This window comes from Phialemonium atrogriseum, assembly GCF_030411735.1.
Source record: "Phialemonium atrogriseum strain 8032-3 unplaced genomic scaffold QBC33scaffold_24, whole genome shotgun sequence".
NCBI classification, from domain to species: Eukaryota; Fungi; Ascomycota; class Sordariomycetes; order Cephalothecales; family Cephalothecaceae; genus Phialemonium; species Phialemonium atrogriseum.
The window spans coordinates 273,908-296,198 of record NW_026848161.1 but is presented as its reverse complement, the minus strand read 5'-3'; the positions used below and the strand labels follow the sequence as shown (position 1 = coordinate 296,198).

The following is a 22,291-nucleotide window of genomic DNA, read 5'->3' as shown; positions in this document are numbered from 1 at the left end:
TCCTCCACCGCCCTTCTTCCATCATCCGAACCCTGTCGAGGTGACATAAGGAATACCAAGAACCAAGTCGCAGTTTCCAGTCAACCAAAGCCGAAGTTGTGTGTCTCCTCTCGGTATCCGGAGCGGAAGGACTTCACAGGAAGATGCCAACCCAGGATCCCTTGTTTACGACATCCGAGTCGCAGTCATCGACAGCGCAGAGGACCTTGCGGCCAGGAGCGACGCGGAAGGTCGTTTTCACCGAGGACTTGGCGGTGGACTTGCGGTGTTCGTAGCAGTTCTTGCAGTAGACCTAGGAGAGTCAGGTTAACAGGGTGAATGGAGTTTAAACTGGGCAAGGAAGGAAGGATTTCTCACGTGTCCGCAGGCCTTGATGGCCCAGAAGTGATGCTCCTCTCGGTCCTTCCGACTCCGGGCTCTCTTGGCTGGGGGAGATTCGTCGGCATTGGGGTCGTACTTGAGCTCCTGCTCACAACTCGGGCAGATGACAGCCAGATCTTCACCTGTGGCTCGCGTGAAGCCGGACCGAGCCGCCGGGGGAGGCACGTGTACAGGCTTCGGGGGCGCTGCATTTCGGTTGAAACCGTTCGCCTGATAATTGAAGTTCACGGGATTGTCGGCCAACGGATTGTTTTCCATGACGGGCAGCAAGTGAGGCGGCGGGTTGTGACCAAGGATTTCCACTTCGACGTCTGGGGCGCCAAACAAATGGTTGAATCTGCGAAATTCCTGAACGAGAGCAAAACCAATGTGTTGTCTGCCCGGGATCTGGTGTGCGAGAGGTCTGAACAAGTCGGCCGGCTCCTCCTCGGCTTGCACGTGGTTCCTCTGCCGGCCCTGGCGTGGTCGTGCATGGTTCCGAGCATTGTGACGAGGTTCTGGGAGACCAGGTGAGTCGTCGGTGAGGTCGATCACCGGGACCCCGCCGGCAGGGCCGAGCAGGCTGCCATCGCTACGAGTAAGGGAGGGTGTTCGATGATTCTGCGACATGTGCCTCCGTGGGTTTTGGTTCTGGTTTCGTTGAGGATCCCGATGCAGATGGTGAGGTGGGCCGGGCCGGGCAGCTTGTCTCATAAATCGAGGTTGGTCGGGAAGAGTGAGGGTTTGTTGCCGGGGGCTGTCAGGCTCCTCTGTAAGGTCGATCACCTGGGGCGCCGCCGGGCGCCGCCTTTCCCGGACCCTTTCAACTTCCATCTCGACCAGGTCGTCCTCAGGCACTTGCAGCCGGTCAATGCGTCGTCTGTCAGGTTGTGGCATAGCTCCGTCGTCGTACGGGTCGAAGAACAGAGGTTGATCTTGCCGCAATTGTCCGCGGGGAGGGTCGCCGAACAGGAACGGGGGAGATTCCCTCTGCTCGCCTCTTTGTTCAAACAGCCACTCTACCTGCTCTCTGCTAGCTCTCGCCCGCCGTATTTGTTCTGCTAATCTGACGCGTGACTGTCGGAGGTTTTCGATCTGGGCTCGGAGCTCCTCTAGACGCCTTCTGTTTTCTTCGGGTTGACCCAGGGAGGGGTCTATGGGTCGCTGTCTTGGCGCCTCGGGCTCGTAAGGAGGGGTGATGCTCCGGGCTCGACTGGGGCTCGATGGGTATTCTTGTTCGGGACCAGGCTCGTAATCGGGACTGTTGATCCGGTATTCGCTGGGGAGCGATAGCTCGTCTGGTTCAGAATCGGACTCAAACGAGGGACTGATGCTCCGGGGCTCGACGGGGCTCGATGGGTCGTGATCGGGGTCGCTGGGGTTTGATAGCTCGTCTAGTTCAGAATCGGACTCGAGCATGGGACTGATGCTTCGGGGTTCGACGGGGCTCGATGGGTCGTGATCGGGGTCGCTGAAGTCGGGGGTCGGGGTTCTCTCGTACTCCACGCCGGAGTCGTTGGCCTCGTCGTCTCCCAAGGGGGACGCGGCGAAGGGCCCGTCTGAGTAAGTGGATCTGGAAGAAGGGGAGTCCAGAAGGCGGATGGCAGGTTCGGAAACGACGTCGTCGAAGTCGCCCTCGTCAAGGCGGACGCCGGGAGCAAACGCGAAGGCGAGGTCCATGATTGAATGAGGATCCTCGATACTTTATAGCATTGAAGTGCCTGAATAGGGTAGAGTAGGGAAGGTAGGAATGGGGGAATGGGGGAATCGCTGGAATCGCAATAATGAACGCGAGATGGCGGTAGCAAAGATCGAAAGTCAATTGAAAAGACAAGACCGGCTTCTCCGCGCGATGGCAGAGGGAAATAAATTAAAAGGTTTGCACTAAGGTGGTAGAATTGGTCAGACGTCCCCCACTGAATCTCCTAGAGTGGGAAGAAGGGAGGAAGGAGGGGAAGATGGAGAAGTAAGTTTGGAAGCTCTCAGAGTTCAGAATCGGCTTCGAAATGATGTTGATGCTGGCGCTTCGCCCTAAGCGCGGGGCTTATTAAGCTTTGCCCTGCCGAACAAAAAAGAAATTCCGCCACCCTCTATTGTTCCCTATTGACGCCATTGCCCAGGTGTACTGACTGATTCTTTCTATTGTACGGGGTACGTACACATAATGCGTACATTCTCCGAATCCAATCAGGTGAAGAGCATTTAATCAACTGGGGACCATTAATTGCTCACTGGCAATTATCTTCGCCACCGAAAGCATTCATGTAAACCAAATAATTGCCCCTGTACTGTACAAAAACCCATTGAACAACCCCAAGCCACTGTTTCCTCCAACTTGCTTCTATTCTTGACGGTTCCGAATATGTCCACCAAGGGAGGCCTGCGGGGTGTGAAGACCAAGGGTAAAAACCAAGAGTGAAGACACAAGAGTAAAGGGGCAAAATGTATTCTACGGGCGACTAGGAGGCAGTCTCCGGTGTCCCGATAGCCCTAACAGTACCGTCCTCGCTCACCGCAGCCAGGAACTTCGCCTCAGGTCCCCACCGAATATCAGAGGCAGGGGTGCCGCTCTGCAAAAGCTCCGACCACTTCTTGGAGCTCTTCAGATATTGCTGGACTGTAATACCGGTCGGTCCGGCAGTTGCAAGGAATTGTCCAGAATAATCCCACGCCAGGCACCGCGCCTCTCCTGTTGCCAACTCCTTGACCTTGGCGGCCTCACCTTCCTTGCGGAGATCGAAGATGGTGACGCTGGGTTGGTCCTTGCCCGAGGCTGCGAACCAGAAACCATTCTCGGAGAAGGTCAGTGCCTGGACGGCGGTGCCGAGGCTGAAGACCGCCGCCTGCTCGCCAGTGTTGGTGGCGAAGATTTTGATGTCGCCCGTGTCAGTGCCGGCGGCAAACAGATGACCATCAGGGTGGAATGCACACGCCGTCAATGCTACCAAGAAGTTAGCGATCGATCTAGGTGCGGCTCATCCAGGTGCGGCTCGAGAACCAGCGGTGCTTACCGGAATCCGTATACATCCGGGAGACCCTCGCCAGGGCGTTGAGACTGTAGAATACAAAGCTCTTGTCCAGGCCGACCGACGCAACTATGTCGCGCCCGGGATGAAGAGAGATGGCTGTGACGGGGCCGGCATGCTCCTTGAAGGAAGCAACCTCGCTCCCATCCGCAAATACCTTGACCGACCCCTTGAGAGTGGAGAAGATGACTTTATTATCCGTCCAGATCGAGCCCGTCACATGTTCGCCGATATGTAGTGTTCGCTCTGTCTTGCCCTCTTTCAGGGAATAGACGGCAACATCTCCCTGCACGCTGCCGATCGCAGCATTATCGCCGGCATCGCCGTCGAGCGCGAGAGATGACGGCTGCAGTTCAACCTTGCCGGCGCTAAGTTGGCTGAAAGAAGAGATCTCGTCCGACGTCGCCCAGCCCCCGGGCACCGCTCGCTTCTTGCGACCCTTAGACAGTCTGCAAAATGGAAACAGATTAGCAATTGCCAAAGCTTGTAGGTTGGAGGGAATTCGCACTTCTTATGGAGATCGTCCACCTGGCTGGCAAGATCTTCGGGAAGGGATTCGTTGTCGACCATCATCACGTCTCCGTCGGAAGCTTTGCCACCGGTAACGGTGACCTTGGATAGCGCCTCCCTTGCCTCGTCCCTCTCTTTCGACAGTCTCACAATAACCCGAACGGCAGCATCGTGCTGGTACAAGGCCGTCGCCAATTCTTTGCGGGTCTGCGCGAGTTGCTCCCTGACATTGTACGTCTCCAGCGCAAGCGCGTCCCATTCGTTCTGGAAGGTAGCAAGCAGCGCAGGTATGGAGGTGAGGGTGGGCGGTCTCGGGCGGACAATGCGGGCAGACTGGATGGGAAGGAGGTCCTCGAGATCGAGCTCTTCGCCTGATACTGGGTCCTTTCCGTTTTCTTGGATGTACTTCTCGATAAGACGCTTCTCAAACACCGTACCTGGAGGGTTGTCAGTAACGATGGGGGACGGCGGTCGCTTTTGTTTTGGCTTGACAAACCTGTCTTCTTGGAGACAACCGGCTCCTCAGGAGCTTCACCCGAAACTGTAGAACTGGTCAGCGGAGATCCAGTACTAAGAGGAGTATTCCGGACACGTACTTGCGCACAGCATCGTGATTGATTGATCCTGTTGCAGCAGTTTTGGATTCTGGTTCGCCAACTGCCTTCTCTCCAGGACTTTTTTGGCAGCCGCATCTTAGAAAGAGAAGGCTGAGAGCGCGCCAGCGCAGGGACCACCTCGGTCAGGTGACATCCCGCTGCAATGCTCGAATCCAATCCACTGGCAACGAGCAGGGCCAAGCTTTTTCTTGGCATAATTACCTATGTGCCACCATGCGGCTTGATTTGGGATGAAATGAATAATTGCATCTCGTTGGAACATCCTTTTGCTATACCATGCTTACCGTATTCCCAACAAGGATGCTCACAAAAAAAGTGGATCTAAATCGAGATTGTTCCGCTCATGACCACGATAGCCGTCCCCCCGAGGAAGACGTCCTTGATTCGGAAGTCGCCGTCCTGGACGCCTTCTGGGACCACCTCAACTGATATCTGGCTTCCACGGCCCATCTCCACTCCCTGGGTGATCTCGAACCTTGCGCCGTTCGCAGGCTTCTCCCTCAAGGTCAAGTAGCTCGCCAGGGTACAAGCTGCGCTCCCAGTTGCCGGATCTTCAAACCCCAGCTCTACCATCCGCGTCCTGATCCCCCAAACCAGTTTTCCATCGTCCGCCCCAAGAGACGTGGTGGGCGTAGAGTAGTAGTACCTCGCCACGAAACCCCCCTCCCACTCCCCCTTGTCCAAAAGGCCGGGGACGGCGCCAAAGTCCATACGCCTCGCCTTCGTCACACCCCCCAGATGCTCGACGCTGGGCAGCTGGACGAGAAGGAAGGTCATCCCCCTGACGATGCTCACGGGACGGCCGTCCAGCTCCGCGTTGCGGATCTCCGGGTCATCCGACAGCGCCGCCTCCACGACTTCCCTAGTCTCGGGCGCTACCGTATCCAAGAGTCGCCGCAGGGTCTGGCCGTGGACATGCATGGCATGCGGGATGGCTGCCTTGACAACGCCACCCGCGCCTTCAACTGGCGCGATCCGGATCGGCCCGGCCTTGGTGAGCAGTGTGTCCACGTGAGACCATCGTAGGTGGCTCAGTACAAGATATGCGGAGCCGATGGTCGGGTGGCCGGCAAAAGGGAGCTCCCCCTCGGTGGTGAAGATGTCAATCTCGCGGATCTTACTGTTCGCGTCAGGCTCGGTATCCGCCGTGTGGAGGAAGACGGTCTCCGACAGGTTGAACTCCCGGGCAATGCGCTGCTTGGTTTCCTGCGTGACGCTGTCTCTGAGACTAGCCGGCACCAAAACGACCGCCAAGGGGTTCCCGAGAAATTTAATCTCGGTGAAGACATCCACTGTGATAAAGTCCAGCTTGTGAGTGGTAGAGGAGGCCATGGTTTTCTGGCGATCTAGGCTCCGAAGACTGACTTGACTAACTTTAATATTATTAGGCTAGACCTGGTATTGCGTGCACAAGTGAGGGTGAGGGAATGCGTATCTTCGTAGTTGGGACGCCAGACGCAGACGTTGTGGGGATGATGCATATGGGATGCAACATGGCCAATCACGATGAGGATTTGCAACCCACTCACACGGGAGGGCGCATGTTCGACATCGCGACAGTGAGCATTTCCAAGGATGTGCATGCGGTAGTACCGGCTTACGTCTAGCCCTCTTGTTTTCTCAATGGCTTTGTGGATTCTTCCATCCCTTTCCTCGTAAACATACACCCCATCCACCCCATCCACCTCTCCATCTCCCCCCTCCCTGCCGCCATCATGTATCCACGAGGCAAACGCTCTCAACGTGAACCATGGCCCTCAGCACTTCCGCCATTAATGCCGTATACTATCCATCGTGGGCGGTGTATGCCAATCGCCCGCCCTCCACGTTGCCGGTTGACTCCATCACCCATGTCTTCTACGCCTTTGCAAGGTGAGTGTCTCTCAAGGGCATGTCAAGGATGCCAAGTCCACTCACTGACTTGGGCTAAATTGTAGACCCAACGAGAATGGGACACTGGACGTGAGCTGCTCCTTCTTGTTTCCTTCTGGTCTCATTTCAACGGAGCACACTAATTGACCAGCTGCCTAGTTTGCGGATGCGTGGGCCGATGACCAAATGCTCGTCGACGGGGAAAGAGGCTCTCTGAGAGCCCTGGCCAAGCTTAAGGGGGAATACAGCCACCTGACAACTGTCCTGTCGGTGGGCGGCGGTGGCGGCAGCAAGGACTTCCCGGCCGTCGCCGCGAGTGATCAGACCCGACTTGCCTTTGCGACAGCAGTCCGGAAGTTTGTTGATGAATACTCACTGGACGGTGTGGATAGTACTGTCCCCTCCCAGCACCCTCCCTTTCACATCCCCTCTTTTCCGCATCTCGTCTCCATCCTCCCCTCAGAATAGAACAGTGGCTGACCAAAGGCCAAAGTCGATTGGGAGCATCCGTCGGACGCCTCGGAGGGGGCCAACTTCATCCAGCTCCTGCAGATACTCCGCGCCCACCTCCCGGAGCCACAATACCTCCTCACCGCCGCCCTCCCGGTCGCGGTCGACTGCCTCAGCCACATCAACCTAACGGCAGCCTCGCAGGTGCTCGACTACCTCAACCTGATGGGCTACGACTTCGCGGGGCCCTGGTCCGCCCTCTCGGGCCACCAAGCCCGCCTCCTCCCTACTACCGGCGTCGCCGTGGACTCCTCCCAGCCGCGCATGTCGTGCCACCTCGGCGTTGACTGCCTGGTCAGGAACGGCTTCTCGAGGCAGAAGATCCTCCTCGGCGTCCCCGCGTATGCGAGATGCTTCGTTGGCGCGAGCGGCCCCGGCGATGCGTTCGAGAAGGAGGGTTCCGATCCGGTCAAGTACAGCGACCTGCCCGGGGCCTGGATCACCAATGCCACCGTCGACGACGAGTCGGGGGCGGCGTCGTTTGTGGACGACCAGGAGGGTGGGAAGGGGTTCGTCTCGTTTGATGTGCCTGCTACGGTGCGTCAGAAGGCTGGCTACGTCAAGTCTATGGGCCTGGCCGGTCTGTTCTACTGGAATGCGGCCGGAGATGTCAATGGCTCCAACAGCCTTGTTGCTGCTGGTCGACAAGCGCTGGATGTCCTGTAGTCTCCTTTGTAGGGAGATTTCCGAGTGGGAAGCGGGAAAGGAGAATGAGAAAACTGAAGATGGAAACGCTTTGTCAACCCAGGGATCGAGCTCAAGACCGACCAGGAAAATGTCGTCCGAAATATCACTGTCTGCTCCGAATGAGCCAACCCGGCCCACCGCCTGTGGTTGATCACTCTGATTTATATTCACACACTTCACATATACAAATTCATACCACATCCATTTTTGAGACCTTGGATACACATTAGCAAAGTCATAGCAGTTGTATTCGCTGGGTCTTCTCGTCGACATAAGCTACCCTTTCATAACCTGGACAGCTAAAGGCAAGACCATCTCACCGGCTCCTTCGCCACCCCCTTGGAGCACCTCAACAGCCCATCCCACATGAAGACCACTTCATTAAACCTCCTCCGCAACTCAAGAGAGCCAACATCCCAGCTTAAAGACAAGAGTTGAGCAGACATTAATATTCTCCCGGAGGTCGATATCACCCGTCCAACCAAACCACTCGAATCAACGACCCAAACGCACAACACCAAACCCAACCACCCAACCACCCACCTCACACCTAACACCTCAACAACACCAAAAGCAAAACCCCACCTTCGCCCCCCTCGACCTCTTGCCCCGAACCCCCCGCCCATCCCTCCCGCCCCCTCGCCCCCGCCCCACCGCCCCAGCAGGCAACACAGGCGACACCCAAGGGGCCGGCCCGTTCCCACGGCCACCGCCCCCGCGGTGTCTATGCCCCCGACCACAGTCCTCCCTCGCCCTACCCCTAGCCGCGACGGCGTCCGCGAGGAGGGCAGGCGCCGCCACCGCCTGCGCCGGGCGGCGGCCCGACAGTCGGCCCGCCGCCGTGTCCGGTTCGCCGTGCCACATGGCCGGCGGCGGGGTTGGAGCCGCTGCGGTCGTGGGGGTGGGTGGGTGCTGGGTGGTGTTTTGCCGGGTAGTGGTGGTATCGCACCAGGCGTGGCGCCCGGGGATCTTGTCACCGGCGCGGCGGACGATGTAGCCTTTCCAGGGATGGGGGCTGGTATTACTGATGCTGCTGCTGCTGCCGCTGCTGCCGTGGTGGTGGCGGCGGTGTCCGTCCTCGCAGCTCTTGTGGTGGGATTGTAGGTGGCAGTCTGAGTTGCAGGTGCGGTCGTGGGGGGACTTTCGCTTGGGTCTGGTCAGCTCCAGACGGCTTTTCTTGCCCCTGGTCATGAGCTCGCCTTCGGGATGTAGAGTGGTTTTCTGAGAAGAATGTTTCGGGAAGTTCGTGGGTGCAACGGATAGTTTTTTAAATCTTTTGTTGGGTGTCTCTCCTTCGGAAGATACATGTAGTTAAATGCTTGAAGAAGAGTCAGGAATGTTTTATCATTTGCTCAACTGTGAAACGACCTCCGAGTGAAAACAAATCAGTCTATGATTCAGGGGCTGTGCTGTGTATCCAAGGAAACAGGCAATCAAGCGCCCAGTTTGTGTAGTTCAAGGGTCCCTCTGGTCACTACATTCAGAGGCTTGGAAAGCTCTGATGAGTTATTATTAGGTTTGTTTGCAATTCACACACCACCTAGAAACGCTCATTGAGTCACAGATGGGAATCCAGGGGAACAGCAAGAGAGAGTTTGGAATCAGACAGCAAACACACGCCGTCTATTGCCCCCTCCATATTCTGGCGACGCCACCAACACTTAAACTAGAAAATTACATGGCAACTCCGAGATGGAAGAGACAGCACTTGACTCAACCAATGTCCTTGCTTTCTAGGGGAATAAGCCTTCGTTGAGCCTGGGCTGAGCTCTCCACCTTCCCGAAAAGAGCAACTCCCTATCTTTGCCAACGAACCGCCGTCCATTTACCTCGTTGTCGTCATAAACGATTGTCACATCGTCTTCCTCGTCGCGATTCTTATATTCGATACACTTCACGATGATCCCCTCGCTGTCGTAGCCCTCGTCGACGGACAGACTGAACTTCCTGCGGAAAGCCCCCTCGAAGGCCCCACCGATAAGCTCATCGACCTTCTCCAAAAGCGGATCGGAATGCCCATTGACGCCGTTTTCTTTATCCTCGTCGCTTACTTTGCTCCCATCCTTGTCTCCCGTCCCATTTTTGGTGCTGGGAACCATGTCGATGGCAGTGGCAGCAGGCGACGGATACTTCTCGGCCTTGAGGCTCTCGGCAGCCGTATCGTGGTCGGAGACTTGAAGAAGTTCTGGCAGAGAAAGGTCGCTGTAATTCCAGTCGTGGAGGGCACCAGGGTTGCCGCCATAGCTAGGGAGGGTGTTGAAATAGTAGTCGCTGGCTCCCGGGGCTGCATAAGCATGGCTATAAGGAACCTGGCCGTACCAAGGACCCGAACCGTACGGCCAAAAAGAATTGTATAGAGCCTGTACATAAGGCGCATCGAAAACAGGTGTTGGAAAGCCGAAATTCTGAGTTGAGACCGAAGAAGCCGACTGATATGGCAGTGGACGGGGTTGAGTGCAATACGGAGCATGATTCAATTCAAACAGAGGAGCAAGACCCTGATTCCCAGCAGCCTGACTTCCCATTGTTCCCATTGTTCCCATGGCACCCATCGTACCGGGATCTGAGCACCAGCAGGGCGGGTATCCCCCGAGATGGGCTGCCGCACCAGGGCCAGACGGCCGGCCAGACACGGGTTGCAAGTACGTTCCTCCCTCAGCTGGTGAGGGCGTGGCCACATTATAGGAGGGCGTACCGTTCGTGAGGCCGTCGTCCCTTTTCGCTTCGCTAGAGAGACAGGAAACAAGGCGAGGGTTGGTGGACATGGTAGTGGTGGATGTCCATGACTCATCGAGTTCGTTGCGAATAGAAGAGAGCTGATGCTCGGTCTCGCGATTGTCGTCCAGTGAATGTATGTCGGGCACCATACTATCATGATGTTCAGAGATTTAAGAGATTCAATACTTCAAGTGGTTGAAAGTAGTCTTGTGTCTGCCCACCTACTAGGTAGGACAGATGCCAGGCATTTATACCAGTAGGTGGGCAGGCAGTTGCACGAGAAGGGGCAACTAGACTTGCGGAAGAGGTATTTTCCAGTGAAACCTACACACTGATCTCCGGCCTTGCTACGGAATTACCCTTTTCAGAGATTTGGGTTCTGTGTATGGATGTTGCAGCCTCGGCTAGGAGGGCGACTCGTTGCAGAGCAGCTTCTAGAAGGGGGTTGAAGCCTATTCATCAGAGAGCCCCAGAGAGCCCCAGAGAGCTCTAGAGAGCTCCAGAGATTACCAGAGATTACCAGCAGCATCAGGGAGAATCAAGGAGGACCAGATAGATGAGCAATAGAAAAGGGCCTGTCAGATGGAAAGTACACAGCGAATAAGAGTCGCCGGGGAAACACATAGAAGGAAGGCAAGAACCAGATGACTCCTCCCTCGTGAGGAAACAGATTGAGGCAAAAGGCCCCCTACCCACTTGCCTAGCGCGTAGTCTAGAGCTAATTATTGAACAACATTCACAGCTAGAGCATTTCCGCGGCCTTATGTGAGGTGGCTGTAGGCATTCATATCGGTGGTCAATTCAGGGTTGGCATGTCCCGATCTCCGACCGAGGTTGACAGCCTTTTCGAATTCCACGGCCGCAAACAAGGCAGGCAAGTAGTTCACACGCAGACCACCTGAGCACAGAGAGGCACTTAGGCTTCGACGAGTGGAAGGTGATTGCCATCAGCTTTCGCTATCCGGCTTTCCATTACGGATCCTCCTTTGCTTGGCTGGCAAACAGGAAGGTGCCAACTTAATAATGCAGTGCTGGCAGATCCTTACCCGGTAATTAGGGTTGAGGCCAACCACGGCGTGGAAGCCCCTAAAAACACCGATTGCGGCGAACAGACCAATCAAACCCGGATCGCGCCGCAGAGTTAACCTGCCTGCCGAAGTACGTTGTAAGCCTCGGTGGTGCCCCATGAAAAAGCCGCCTCCTAGGGGCTGGATTCAAGTCATGTGGCAAGTATCAAATGCTGGAATACGTCGGAAGCTTAAGGTTAGCGTTAAAACTCAGCCCGCATCAAAGAATAAGAAGGCTGATGCCGCCCAGAACCACCTCTGAGCCTATTGACGGTTGAAAAGGTTGCACAACGCATAAAATTTATCATAATCGCCGGTGTACGCAGTGACTCATACCGCGACAGTCTAGTTCTCTGTTTACTTCCAAGGCCATCGAATCTACAGTTGTGAGGATGAGTAGTGGGGAGGCGCAAGATGCCACCTTCAACAAGTAAGGGGTCGACTCGACTGCGGTTCTATTCAGAGACCCCTCCGGCCCGGCGGCACGCGATTCTCCAACAGGACCAAACACAAACACGCCTGCCATGGACTGACGCGATGGACCGACTCTCCAAAGTGCCGGCCTTGGTTTTGGTATACGGCCGAGTCAAGACACGTCAGATCTATATATCCGCGGGTGGAATCCGGGCGCCGCTGGACTCCAACTGCCTCGTCCGTATCATCGTGACGCTGAGGGAAGAGCAAGCAGGGACTGCGCCATTTGCCATCCCTCTCGGAAGCTGTGCGCAGTGGTGCTGAACCGAGGATGTGTGCGAGCAGCGGGAAGATGTCGTTCACAAGACCTCGGATTAGGGGGGCCACGGGGAATACACCGTTTACGAGGTCTCCGCCGGTGCCGGCACTGCCGCTTGCAACTTGGCAGCCCGGTCGATCGCAATGTCACAGATAGCCTAGAAAAGATGATACATCCAAGTCTATCAGCCACAATTCTTCCAACCCAGATCCTTCTGTCGCGCGCATCACGAGGCGGACCACATACCTGAATAGCCTCCACCTCCTCAGCCGCAAGATCCCCCCTATCAATCCTCCTCCTCATATCCCCCACAATGGCATCCCTCCCCCGCCCATTCACAAAAACAACATACCTCATCCCCGGAAACCTCTCCTCATACTCCCCATTCAGCACCGCCAGCTCGTCCCCCGCGCCCTCAAGACCCCTCTGCTCCCCGCCACTGATCCCCCCACCACCTCCGCCGCCACCCAGGCGCGGGTGCCCCCCGAGCGCGGCGTGCAGGCTGGCCCTCGCGTCGCGGTCGTCGCGCACGGCCGCCGCGACGGCGAGCAGCTCGTCGCGGACCGTGGCGACGAGGTCGGCGTAGCTGGCGAAGGACATGGCGCGCACGGTCGGCAGGGCGAGGGCGCGCAGCTCCGGCGAGGGCTCGAAGAGGAGGTCCAGTGTCGAGACCAGGGACGCGTCCGGGAGGGTCGGGAGGGAGGTGATGGCCGGGAGGAAGGGCGCGGCGTGGGGGTTGAGGGGGGTCGTCGTCATTTTTTTTCTGGTAAGCTTGGTCGGGGGTTGTTGGTGGGCTGTGAGAGCTGAACGAGGAGTTATTATCGGGGGAGGGGGGGGGGGGGTGGGGGGAGGAGATGATGCTTGGAATTGGCGAGGAAGAAGCGTTGAGAAAATGCACCAAGAGCTTGAGGTTCTATGGAAGGTCGTTGACATGAGTAGTGGGGCTCAACTGCAGGTGGGCCCCCCACAATGAAGTGACGTGGGAGGCTCAAGCGACTAAGAATGGATGGATACTGCTTATAGGTACTGAATACCTAGCCCTATCCCCTGATAAGGTTAAGATTGGGGGGGTTTTCGATTTGGGTTCCATGCATGCAAGGAGGTACATACAGTACCTAGGTACAGATGCTTGTTTTAGAGAAAACCCGTGCGCGTGCATCCTACATTTATTGTCCCTAGACAAACACAATAACCTAGATTTATTCGTTCCGCCTTAAATAAACGCCACGCATCCGTTGCCACGGCAGAAGACCGCAATACATCCTGATGTTTTGGCAAAGCGGCCAATATTGGGGTATCCATGATCGCGATCGCCGTCTTGAAAACCAAAACCTAGATATCAAACCCAAAGTAATTGTGGAACCACCCACCCAGATTTTGCCTGTCCCCCGTACCAGCGTTTCCAAATTCAAGGTTTGGACCAATTTCCCAATTCCCAAATAGATCCTGCGCCATCCGAGTGCCCGGACCCAAGAAGCTTATGCGTAATATATATAATAATGTTGACAAGGACGCTTCTAGGTCCTGGGCGGGGGAGGGAAGGGAGGGAAAGCTATCTCCCAACCCTTCTCTCACCTAGCCCTCCAAGGGATGCCATCGAGCTCATCCATGACATCCTCGTAGTGTTCGCCCTCTTCATCCGATGATTCCGCGTCGCCAGCCCCACCGCCGAATATGAGCTCGAAGTCGGCATACACATCGTCTGGTTCGTCCGACGAGTCATAGCGGCTGTCGTGCTCCGAATTTGGAAAGGCCACCTCCCCGTCATCCATCTCGTACTCCTCCTCAACGTCACTGGGTGGTCTTGTTGTCCTGAGCTCGGGCGAGCGGATGGGTCTGAGTCTCGGCGATGGTGGCAGTCTCAAACCTGCCGGGCCACAACCTATCGGTCTGACAGGGGATATTCCAGGGGACAATAGCCGCGCCTCGACCGCAGCACTCGGGAGGACACGTGGAAGGTTCTGCTGTGGTCCGCGTTGCGCGTGTATCGCAAGGCCAACAGGGGTCGCGGGTGAGGTCGCGGGAAATCGAGCTCCAACCACCAGCCCCAGGCCATGACTCTGCTGCAAAAGGGCGGCATTGGCGGCGATGTCGGCGACCTTGATATCCCCCCTTTCTACTGCCTCGTTCCGAACCCTGAGCCTAAACCTGTTGATCACCGCTGCTCTAAGCAGGAGTGAGGAGGGGCTAGCGTGATGATGCTGGGGATTCGGTGCTGTCGCACCGTGCAAGCGCCGAGCAGCTGAAAGAGCCGCCAGCTTGAGGAACCGCTTGTCTCCCATTGCAGCAGCTTCCCGGTTAATGACGTGTGTTGCGGGCAGAGAGAAGGGTTGTGATAGCTTCGACGTGATGAGACGCCTTCGGAGTCGCCGCTTCTTGCATCCCAACGAAGCTGTGTTGGGTCCATCAACATCTGTGACAGGTCGGCGTCGCTTGAAGGTATTCCGCAAGGCTCCGGGCTGCCTGCTTGGGAAAGAAAAGCTTTCGTTCGCCACCGGGGATAGCTGCTTGAAGGAGAAAGTCGACGGGGAAGTGGGGGATTCAGTAGAGGCCAAGGATTCACCGCTTCTAGGTGTAGTTGGCGGGGAAGAACCCGAGTTGTTGGACGGAGGCTTCACCAACGGTGTCGGCATGACTGCGACGACCGGCTCATGGGCATACTTGCACGAGCCGTGGAGGTGAGGGCTTCGATGATTGGAGCATTTGCTGGAGAGACCATCTTTCAGGTCGGATATGGTTTGCCTTTGGAAGAAGTCGGCACCGAATCCTTTTCCCTCCTCGTCACTATCAGAGGGAATGTCCCGGTAGTGACTCGGCCCGTACTTCCCGAACGGACCCTGGCTGAGAGTTTCGAGCTGAACAACCATGGCATCTGTCAGGTGAGCTTGGCCGATTTCACACGGCCAAGTATCTGGAGTCAAATGCCAAAGACGGTGTTTGCATCGAGAGTACAGGTCCAAGGTTCCAAGATTCCAAGCTTTGCCGCTCCGACCACGGCGTGCCCTGGTACAGTCTTCAAAATCGAGACAGAAGGCGGAGGCCGGGGCTAAGGCATGCTTTCTCGTCTTGTCCCCGAAGCCACTTGAGAACCCTCCGGCCCGCGGGATGACCCGAAGTGCGTTAGAGATCCGTCCAGATATCGGCAAAGGAGCTAAGCCAGTCGGGCTCCCGGGAGAACGAGTGTAGAGCGGCTGATATTATCAGCGGATAGTCAAGTGCCCGAGATCTTGAGGCGAAGGGTGGTGACTTGCGTCCCCGGCTTTTTTCGGCGATTTCCAGTCGGCGGGAAGTTCGAAGTCGGGCAAATGGTTCTGCGGGAGGACGAAGGGCTGAAGTTGCAAAAAGAGGCACGCGATGTACTTATTGGGATCGGGACCGCCGGGGCGGAAGGGAGGCGAAGGTAGGGCACTTCCCAGCCAGGCGGTATTATGTGGAGAACGCGGAGAGGGGGTCAGGCCCTGGACATGGAAGCTAGTGTACGTACGTCGTACTGTGTTACTGGGGTTAGGGAGGGGGTTAGACTAGGTTAGATTGGGGCGGCAGTGTGATCCAGGGTAGGCCATGCTTGCTGGCTGGACATCGTCCCACCCAATGACCTCTGAACCAGTGAAGAATGCAGTTTATGCGTATCCGCACTCCTCCGAAAGTGCTGCTGTGACGACAGGTGACGGGCCAAGCAACCAGAGCGTCGAGGCTAGAGGTACACACACGACTCGCAGGGACAATATGAGGGTAGCAGTACAGGTAGGCACGAAGCAATAAAATGTACGGAGTAGCTTCCCCCCTCGTGTGAGGGGAACCTCCTCGGTTAGGTGAGTGTCACGGACTCACGGCACTGGATGAACACACTGGATGAACACACCAGCTGGCCGGGGTTGGGGGGGAGAGGAAACAAGTGATTGACCACTGTGGATTGTCCAGAACAAAAAAGAAACAACCGCCATGCAGTAAACGTGCTAAATTATCCGTATTCCCTCGGCTCTCCCCCCCTTCCCCCTCGTCAATTACTCTGCGTATTATTGCGGTTGCATCTCTAGTGCGGTTTCTGTATCTGGCTCTGCTACGCGAGCAAGGAAGATCCCCACCCTGCATCTCTGTCAGCCCCCTCTCCATTCCCCACTCTCCTGTTCACAATTGGCAGCTTGACCATTGGCTGAAGGGACCGGGGTGCCCCTTCCAGGGAAGAAGCTACGCAGTAGACCAACAAAACATGCACTAGGCACCTTAGCTTTCCTCCCCGGGTATTCTCCACTTCGGGCTAAGCCGTTCGCTTCCACCTCCAGGTAGGGACCTAGGCAGCTAGGTTTTATGTTTCTCTCCTTGATCAGCACAATTCGCGTTTCCATCCACCCAGGATGGGAAGCTTTCCCCAACATGGAAGCTGCACAGGATGCCCGGCTTTGTTCGTTGGATATATCCTGCCTGAGCCTTGCTTGTTACTTGGTTGTGATTTGTTACTTGGCTTCTACGCCAGCAGAGAGGGCAAATGCGAGATTTTCCCAAAGCAGATAGACGCCCCGCCGATGTTTGGATGGCTTGTGTGAGTTGTGACGATCGAAGATTCAGACCTTCCAGTCAAGAGACTTTCAGACCCTGCAAATATACCACGGTACCTACAATTCCCCGCGAATTAGCCCTGATCCATACGAGTGGCACCATGCTCATTCGATCGAAAAGGGTCACGCGGTGATGGAAATTGCCTCCAAGTTCAACCACATATTTCGACCAATCAACCTACATTGGTTACGCCAATACAAGGTCCTCTGCAGATGCAGTCCTCCATTGGCCGGGGCTTGACAAGGAAGGGGAGTCACAGAAAGCCCCGCCGACCAGCTACGGTTGCTCGCTCAACAGGCCACGATCCTTGCTTGACGCGTGCCCTGTCCTTCTTCTGGCTGGCGTCGCGCCAGAATTTGGCTCCGAACATGATGACATGGGGGCGAATCCGGGGCGGCACGCTGTAGGCGTAGCCTGTGGAAGTTAGTCTATTCCCAGATGCGCGGAACGCCAGTGGAAAGACATGCATGACCCCGGTTTACAGCTCCCAATGGTTGCCATCCAGTCCAAGTTGCTGTGATCCTGGGCTTCAAAGACAAAAAATCTTCCACACTGCCTCAGCACAGGGCATCAAGAATAATCTTTGACCCCGATCCGGTAGCCAAGAGTATATCGGATATCCTCTTTACGGCCGAAGAAGGAGAAGAAACAGAACCTTGCTCCTGCTGATTCATATTAGCCTCCTGACGGCATGTCCTCAACGCCGCGCTCGGTATTTCCCGCCTAACAAGCGGCTGTGCTGAGCTTGCCCATATCAAACAATGCAGGGCCTGTCCTTTTGCTTTCTAGCTTTCTATAGCATTTATGTCGTCCCGCCACCTTTACGATATGAAAGTGACATCACAATATGGCGTTGAGAAATCTCGTGTGTTTGTGTTCGTGCTTTGCAGCCTTGGGCCTCGGTGACGCCGTCTCGGGCCTGAAGACCACGGGAAAAGGGAATGTCCCAGATCTCGGCTCTCGCAAACAATCCCTGGATTAGGACAAGGCCGGCAGGTTTCTGGACGAGTCATGGAACTGTGGTGGCCAAAAACTGCAAGCTCATTTGCTCCAATGTGAGCTGTCACCTTTCGATGCCCTGGAAAATGTAACCAACCCCCCTGAACCTCACCACCTTCGCTCAATATCAAATCCCGGCCCGCCGGGGTGGGAAGACCGAGTCAGACCTGCACAGTATGACCCCCATCCGACCTACCAAACTAACCTGAATTCGCACACCTTGCATTCGCGTGGGATTTGGGAATCCGGGTCCGTTGGGGGGTCGCGGCGCTAGTTTTGGCGGGCACGTCTGTTCCCCCACACACAGGGTACAGGGTTGGGATCCCTGGCACCTACTTTTTATAAATGCCCATCAATGCTCTCGCTATCCTCGCAAGTTTCACCACGTGGGAATCTCCTGGTTCTTGAGTTGGTGGTGGTGGTGGTGGGTGGTGCCTCCATCCCGTCCCCGGCAGACCCCGAGTCCTCCGACCTCGGTCAAGAATGAAGCCTAAGGCCGAATCTCGTCATATCACGTGTCATGCACATCCTCGCACCTCCTCTTGAGGAGCATCTTGCTCAGCTAGTCAGGCCAGGTACCAATGGACGAGTTTGCATAGTAATCTCGATTGTTATTCCATAGTAGTTACGATGTTCGCCGAATTGCCCCTCCAGCTGTGGTCGGGTAGATGCAAAGACTCACCTAAGGCCATTTGTGTGAGTGCCGTTCGATAAGAGCACGGAAACCACGTGTGTTGTGCCTTGGCATCTTTCTGCCAGTTTTATTAGCGGGCCATCTGGCATCCCCACAGAGGTGAGCAGGCCAACATGTAAGCAGCTCCGAGAAAGATGAGTGAGGATACGTAGGTTCCGAGATCTGTGACGAGGCTATTTAAAGATTCATTCATCAATCGCTTTGCCATCTTCATCTTCGCCGGCTGTCCTACATCTTCCTGCACAGCAATATTAACCGGGTTGGTTGATCGAGGAAGAAGGGGGCTGGGGTATAGAATGGTATTGGCTGGCTGTGTCTGGGCTCAACAAGCTTCATTTTTCTTCTTCGCAGCCCGAATCAGTTCCAGGGCCATCATCCGGGAGTCGGACAACTAGAATCCCAATATGGCGCCTCAAGAGTCAGATCCTCGACTGTCCTTCCAGGAGTCGATGGACCTCCTGGAACTGCCCTCTGGGGACTCAGACAAGGGCACTGTGAAGAAGTACATGGGAACGAGAGCCGCTTGGCTCCCGGGGTCAGACCTGCCCTTTCTATCCGGGCTCGCAGGTCTCGGAAAGCCGTTCGCCAAGGTCAAGCACGGGGCGGCCTTTGGTGGTAACGTCTACAGCCAAGGGGCTCTGGCCACATGCCGAGCTTTAGCAGAGGAGGAGGAGAAGAAGGGTCTGGCCAATAACGAAAGACTCGGCCTCCATGTGAGTTATCACTACACGCCCTGTGACTGGTCTTGGAGATGTTCCATGGAGGCATCTCCCCGGCATCATATGGCCTCCAAGTGGCGGATATCATAAAAATCTAGGGACTAGTCGCAACGACACTACCTACAACACAGCCCTCTGTTGCCGAAGCTGGTCTTCTAACCCGACTTGGTGACTACAGACAATCCACGGCTACTTCACCGCGGTCGGCCAGATAGACCGCCCCTTCATCTACACCGTCTCGCCGCTGAGCGCCTCCCGGACCTTCAGCACCTACACGGTGACCGCGCACCAGCCCGCCGCCCAGAGCGCCAACCCGTCAGGCGATCCCTTCCCCGCCAGCGACGCCGCCGCCTTGCCCGCCGGCCCGCCGTGCTTCACGGCCATCACCTCCTTCAAGCAGCCTGAGCCGCACAGCGGCGGCGCCAGCGTGGCCGAGGAGTCCGCGCAGTCGCGCTTCTCGCAGCTGCTCGCGTCGCGGCCGGCCCGGGACTGGCCACCCGCCCCGCCCATCGACATCGACGGCGTAGTGGCCATGGCCGGCGCCGACGTGGTCGGCACGTTTCCCGTAGTCGACATGCGCAAGGTAGACATGGCGGCGCACAACGAGGGGCGGCCGCTGCACGAGCGCCGCGAGCTGCTGCTCTACCGGCTGCTGAAGCCGCTGCCGGCGGACGGGACGGACGGGTGGGATGCCAACGCCCACGTACTGGTGCATGCGTTCGAGGCGGACCGGAACGGGCTGCTGATGCTGGGGAACCACCTGGGGTTCGGGTTCCGGTTCGGAAGAGCGGCGAGCCTGAGCTACAGCTTTGTGGTCCATGTCAATGTCGAGGAGGCGGTCATGAGGTATGAAGACCCCCGATGGTGGGTGCAGGAGGTGTCTTTCCCGCGGGCCAGCGCCGGGAGGGGGGTTGTCATGAGCAAGATATGGAGCCCTGATGGCGTGCATGTTGCGACCGAGTATCAGGATGGGTTGTGCCGGACGATTAATGATGGAAAAGGGGAAGCGAGAGCCCAGAAGTTATGATGATGAAGATCTAATCCTAGAGTGTGAATGTCCCAGTGGTCATACTGGGCTGCGGCTGCGGCTTGACTCCTTCGGATTGAGCGGAATACCCTATTACACCATACCTAGTTAGACAAAGGGCGATGCGTCTATAGATTCAGCAACCAGTTATCTCGAGATATTGAAAGAGCCGAGTTCGCCATGCTAGAGCAAATATGGAAAACGTGGATCGAGCGCGAACGCGCGTGGTTTGGAGAAGGTAAAAAAGCCCGTGGGTTGGTAGAACAGCCACTCCTATGCCTCACTGTCCTCTCTGGAAAGACGGACGGACGCTCAAGCTGCAGGGGTGACTCCAATTGAGGTCGAGGTTTAGACGAGATCTCTATTCATCGAATCCGTTCCCACCCCCCATCGACAGCGGCTGGATCGTCATGCAAGAGGGTCAAATATCGAGGGTAGAAAGCACTTGGAGCGGTGCGAGACCCCAAAATGATGTCCCTCGAGAGGAACCCGGGTCCTCGACTAGATTCCAATATCACTATTTGGGCAGCATATACGTAATGTATAATCATCCAAGAATCCCCTTCGAGTAGCTGAGGAGTTTGGTGACAATTTATGGAGAGTTAACTGGAACTGCATACAGTTGGAACTTGGAAGTTAAAGACATGGAAGTCAAGGGGCAATTGGGTTGAAGGGAAGCACGTGATCTTCATGTGACTTCGCCTATATTTCCCGATTAGGTAAGGACCTCTGGAAGTGCTCGGCTTGAGCCAAGTTCCATCATCGTCAAATCAGAATCAGACCATTTCGTCAAACTTGAATTGTCTCTCTCCCGCAACCAAACAACCTCACCTCTCCACTCCTCAATTGAGCAGCCAAAATGTTCCTGCAGCGATCCGCAGTCGCAGTTGCGCGCCGAGCTGCCGTCTCGCCTCTGGTGCGCCGCACCTTGACGACCACTGCTGTCCGCCGTAAGAGCTCCAATTCCCGCGGCAAGCGTCATTTCATCGGGTCCAATCGAGCCCCCGGAGATTTCCCCAGCTGACTTTTTGTCGGATACAGGCGATGCCGTCCAAGATGCGTCGGCCCAGTCGGCCAAGATCAAGACTTTCTCGGGTATGAACCCCTCGTCTGCTGTGTCCGGTCGGGAGTGCCATTGGGCAACCCAGCCATGACCAGATCGATTCTACGCCTCGCTCGGGCGGACGGAAGCAGATGGCCTAACTGTCTTTTGGGATACAGAGATAAAGTCCAGCACCGACCTCGTGGGCCCCGGCGCGAAGCCCGGCACCGTCCCCACCGATATTGAGCAGTCGACGGGTCTGGAGCGCCTGGAGATCCTCGGCAAGATGGAGAGCGTCGACATCTTCGACATGCGCCCCCTCGACTCCTCGCGAAAAGGTTCGATAACACCCATTGCCGCCCAAAGACTCTCGACATGGGCAGAGCACTGACCATTGAGATAAAACAACTAGGCACCATGGAGAACCCCATCCCCGTCCGCTCGGCTGGTGACGAGCAATATGCTGGCTGCACCGGCGTCCCCGCCGATTCGCACGTCGTTACCTGGCTTGGTGTACGTCCCCTCGACCGACAATAACCTTGAATTGTGTTCTTCTTGCTCACCGTGCCTGCCTTTTAGATGTCTCGCGAGCGACCGATTGAGCGATGCCCCGAGTGCGGCAGTGTCTACAAGATGGAGTATGTCGGACCCACCGACGACGGCCATGGCCACCACGACCACCACGGATTCGAGGAGCCTAAGACATTTGCCAACTTCGTCAAGCCTCAGTACTGGTAGGAATGGGCACAATGGGTCTGACGGAAGTTGGCTCAAGGGCGATGAATATGCGGGGTTTGTTGGAGAGGTGAACTTGTAGATTAAGTCGAGGAGGAAGGCAAGGTTGCTTTATAGAATTCCTGTTGTGTCACTCATTGTGGCACCATACTTCATCTCCCGAGAGACATGCTTCCTTAGTTGCTAACCACCTGGTATAACACTGCCCACCTTCCCCAGATCTTCCCTCCCCAGGCGTCGTATCGTGTCATGTCGCGTCAGGAGCCAATGCGTTGAGCCCGTATCGTATCGCGGGTACCAGCGTGGTTCTAAGCTGCCATCCAGACAGTCACCCGACAGGCCAAACTGAGGCGACGGGGGTTTTCCCAGGCGTGGGTTTTCCCAGACGGGAGCTTGCCCAAGCCTACCGTGAGCTCAG

The 22,291-nt window shown here is 56.3% G+C and overlaps 8 protein-coding genes across 8 annotated transcripts; 3 read left to right on the top strand and 5 right to left on the bottom strand.

Annotated features, from left to right (window-relative positions):
• Positions 1-133: 133 nt before the first annotated feature.
• On the bottom strand, positions 134-1,257 carry QBC33DRAFT_457570 (uncharacterized protein; the record flags this gene model as incomplete). Its single annotated transcript, XM_060424863.1, has 2 exons — positions 134-292; positions 358-1,257. The coding sequence occupies 2 exons, from the start codon at positions 1,255-1,257 to the stop codon at positions 134-136; spliced, it is 1,059 nt and encodes a 352-aa protein (XP_060280667.1).
• A 1,562-nt stretch (positions 1,258-2,819) lies between these two features.
• Positions 2,820-5,845, bottom strand: QBC33DRAFT_580363 (uncharacterized protein; the record flags this gene model as incomplete). Its single annotated transcript, XM_060431198.1, has 6 exons — positions 2,820-3,301; positions 3,372-3,835; positions 3,895-4,333; positions 4,393-4,437; positions 4,493-4,520; positions 4,862-5,845. The coding sequence occupies 6 exons, from the start codon at positions 5,843-5,845 to the stop codon at positions 2,820-2,822; spliced, it is 2,442 nt and encodes an 813-aa protein (XP_060280666.1).
• Positions 5,846-6,263: 418 nt separating this feature from the next.
• Positions 6,264-7,561, top strand: QBC33DRAFT_457550 (glycoside hydrolase family 18 protein; the record flags this gene model as incomplete). The annotated part of the gene is made up of 4 exons (XM_060424861.1): positions 6,264-6,385; positions 6,451-6,475; positions 6,545-6,776; positions 6,879-7,561. The coding sequence occupies 4 exons, from the start codon at positions 6,264-6,266 to the stop codon at positions 7,559-7,561; spliced, it is 1,062 nt and encodes a 353-aa protein (XP_060280665.1).
• A 1,541-nt stretch (positions 7,562-9,102) lies between these two features.
• On the bottom strand, positions 9,103-10,606 carry QBC33DRAFT_547307 (uncharacterized protein). Its single transcript, XM_060428722.1, has one exon. It carries the CDS (start codon positions 10,447-10,449, stop codon positions 9,316-9,318), a length of 1,134 nt encoding a protein of 377 aa, XP_060280664.1. The 5' UTR covers positions 10,450-10,606; the 3' UTR covers positions 9,103-9,315.
• Positions 10,607-12,182: 1,576 nt separating this feature from the next.
• On the bottom strand, positions 12,183-12,934 carry QBC33DRAFT_595162 (Oxo-4-hydroxy-4-carboxy-5-ureidoimidazoline decarboxylase; the record flags this gene model as incomplete). Its single annotated transcript, XM_060431811.1, has 2 exons — positions 12,347-12,934; positions 12,183-12,257 (listed from the first exon to the last, which is right to left on the bottom strand). Exons 1-2 carry the CDS (start codon positions 12,854-12,856, stop codon positions 12,183-12,185), a joined length of 585 nt encoding a protein of 194 aa, XP_060280663.1. The 5' UTR covers positions 12,857-12,934.
• A 673-nt stretch (positions 12,935-13,607) lies between these two features.
• Positions 13,608-15,314, bottom strand: QBC33DRAFT_200035 (uncharacterized protein). Its single transcript, XM_060422574.1, has one exon. It carries the CDS (start codon positions 14,965-14,967, stop codon positions 13,672-13,674), a length of 1,296 nt encoding a protein of 431 aa, XP_060280662.1. The 5' UTR covers positions 14,968-15,314; the 3' UTR covers positions 13,608-13,671.
• A 3,440-nt stretch (positions 15,315-18,754) lies between these two features.
• On the top strand, positions 18,755-20,096 carry QBC33DRAFT_517728 (Thioesterase/thiol ester dehydrase-isomerase; the record flags this gene model as incomplete). Its single annotated transcript, XM_060426203.1, has 2 exons — positions 18,755-19,063; positions 19,248-20,096. The coding sequence occupies 2 exons, from the start codon at positions 18,755-18,757 to the stop codon at positions 20,094-20,096; spliced, it is 1,158 nt and encodes a 385-aa protein (XP_060280661.1).
• A 777-nt stretch (positions 20,097-20,873) lies between these two features.
• Positions 20,874-22,091, top strand: QBC33DRAFT_547292 (putative cytochrome c oxidase). Its single transcript, XM_060428720.1, has 5 exons — positions 20,874-21,046; positions 21,138-21,191; positions 21,318-21,476; positions 21,551-21,651; positions 21,718-22,091. The coding sequence occupies exons 1-5, from the start codon at positions 20,956-20,958 to the stop codon at positions 21,874-21,876; spliced, it is 564 nt and encodes a 187-aa protein (XP_060280660.1). The 5' UTR covers positions 20,874-20,955; the 3' UTR covers positions 21,877-22,091.
• The last annotated feature ends 200 nt before the right edge of the window (positions 22,092-22,291 follow it).

What these genes read in the sequence shown, in the direction of transcription:
- QBC33DRAFT_547307 (XM_060428722.1), bottom strand. Translation starts at nt 10,449, where the DNA reads ATGGTGCCCGACATACATTCACTGGACGACAATCGCGAGACCGAGCAT.
- QBC33DRAFT_200035 (XM_060422574.1), bottom strand. Translation starts at nt 14,967, where the DNA reads ATGGTTGTTCAGCTCGAAACTCTCAGCCAGGGTCCGTTCGGGAAGTAC.
- QBC33DRAFT_547292 (XM_060428720.1), top strand. Translation starts at nt 20,956, where the DNA reads ATGTTCCTGCAGCGATCCGCAGTCGCAGTTGCGCGCCGAGCTGCCGTC. An exon ending in GACGACCACTGCTGTCCGCC is followed by an intron (nt 21,047 to 21,137) that starts GTAAGAGCTCCA and finishes TGTCGGATACAG; the next exon opens with GCGATGCCGTCCAAGATGCG. An exon ending in ACGTCGTTACCTGGCTTGGT is followed by an intron (nt 21,652 to 21,717) that starts GTACGTCCCCTC and finishes CCTGCCTTTTAG; the next exon opens with ATGTCTCGCGAGCGACCGAT.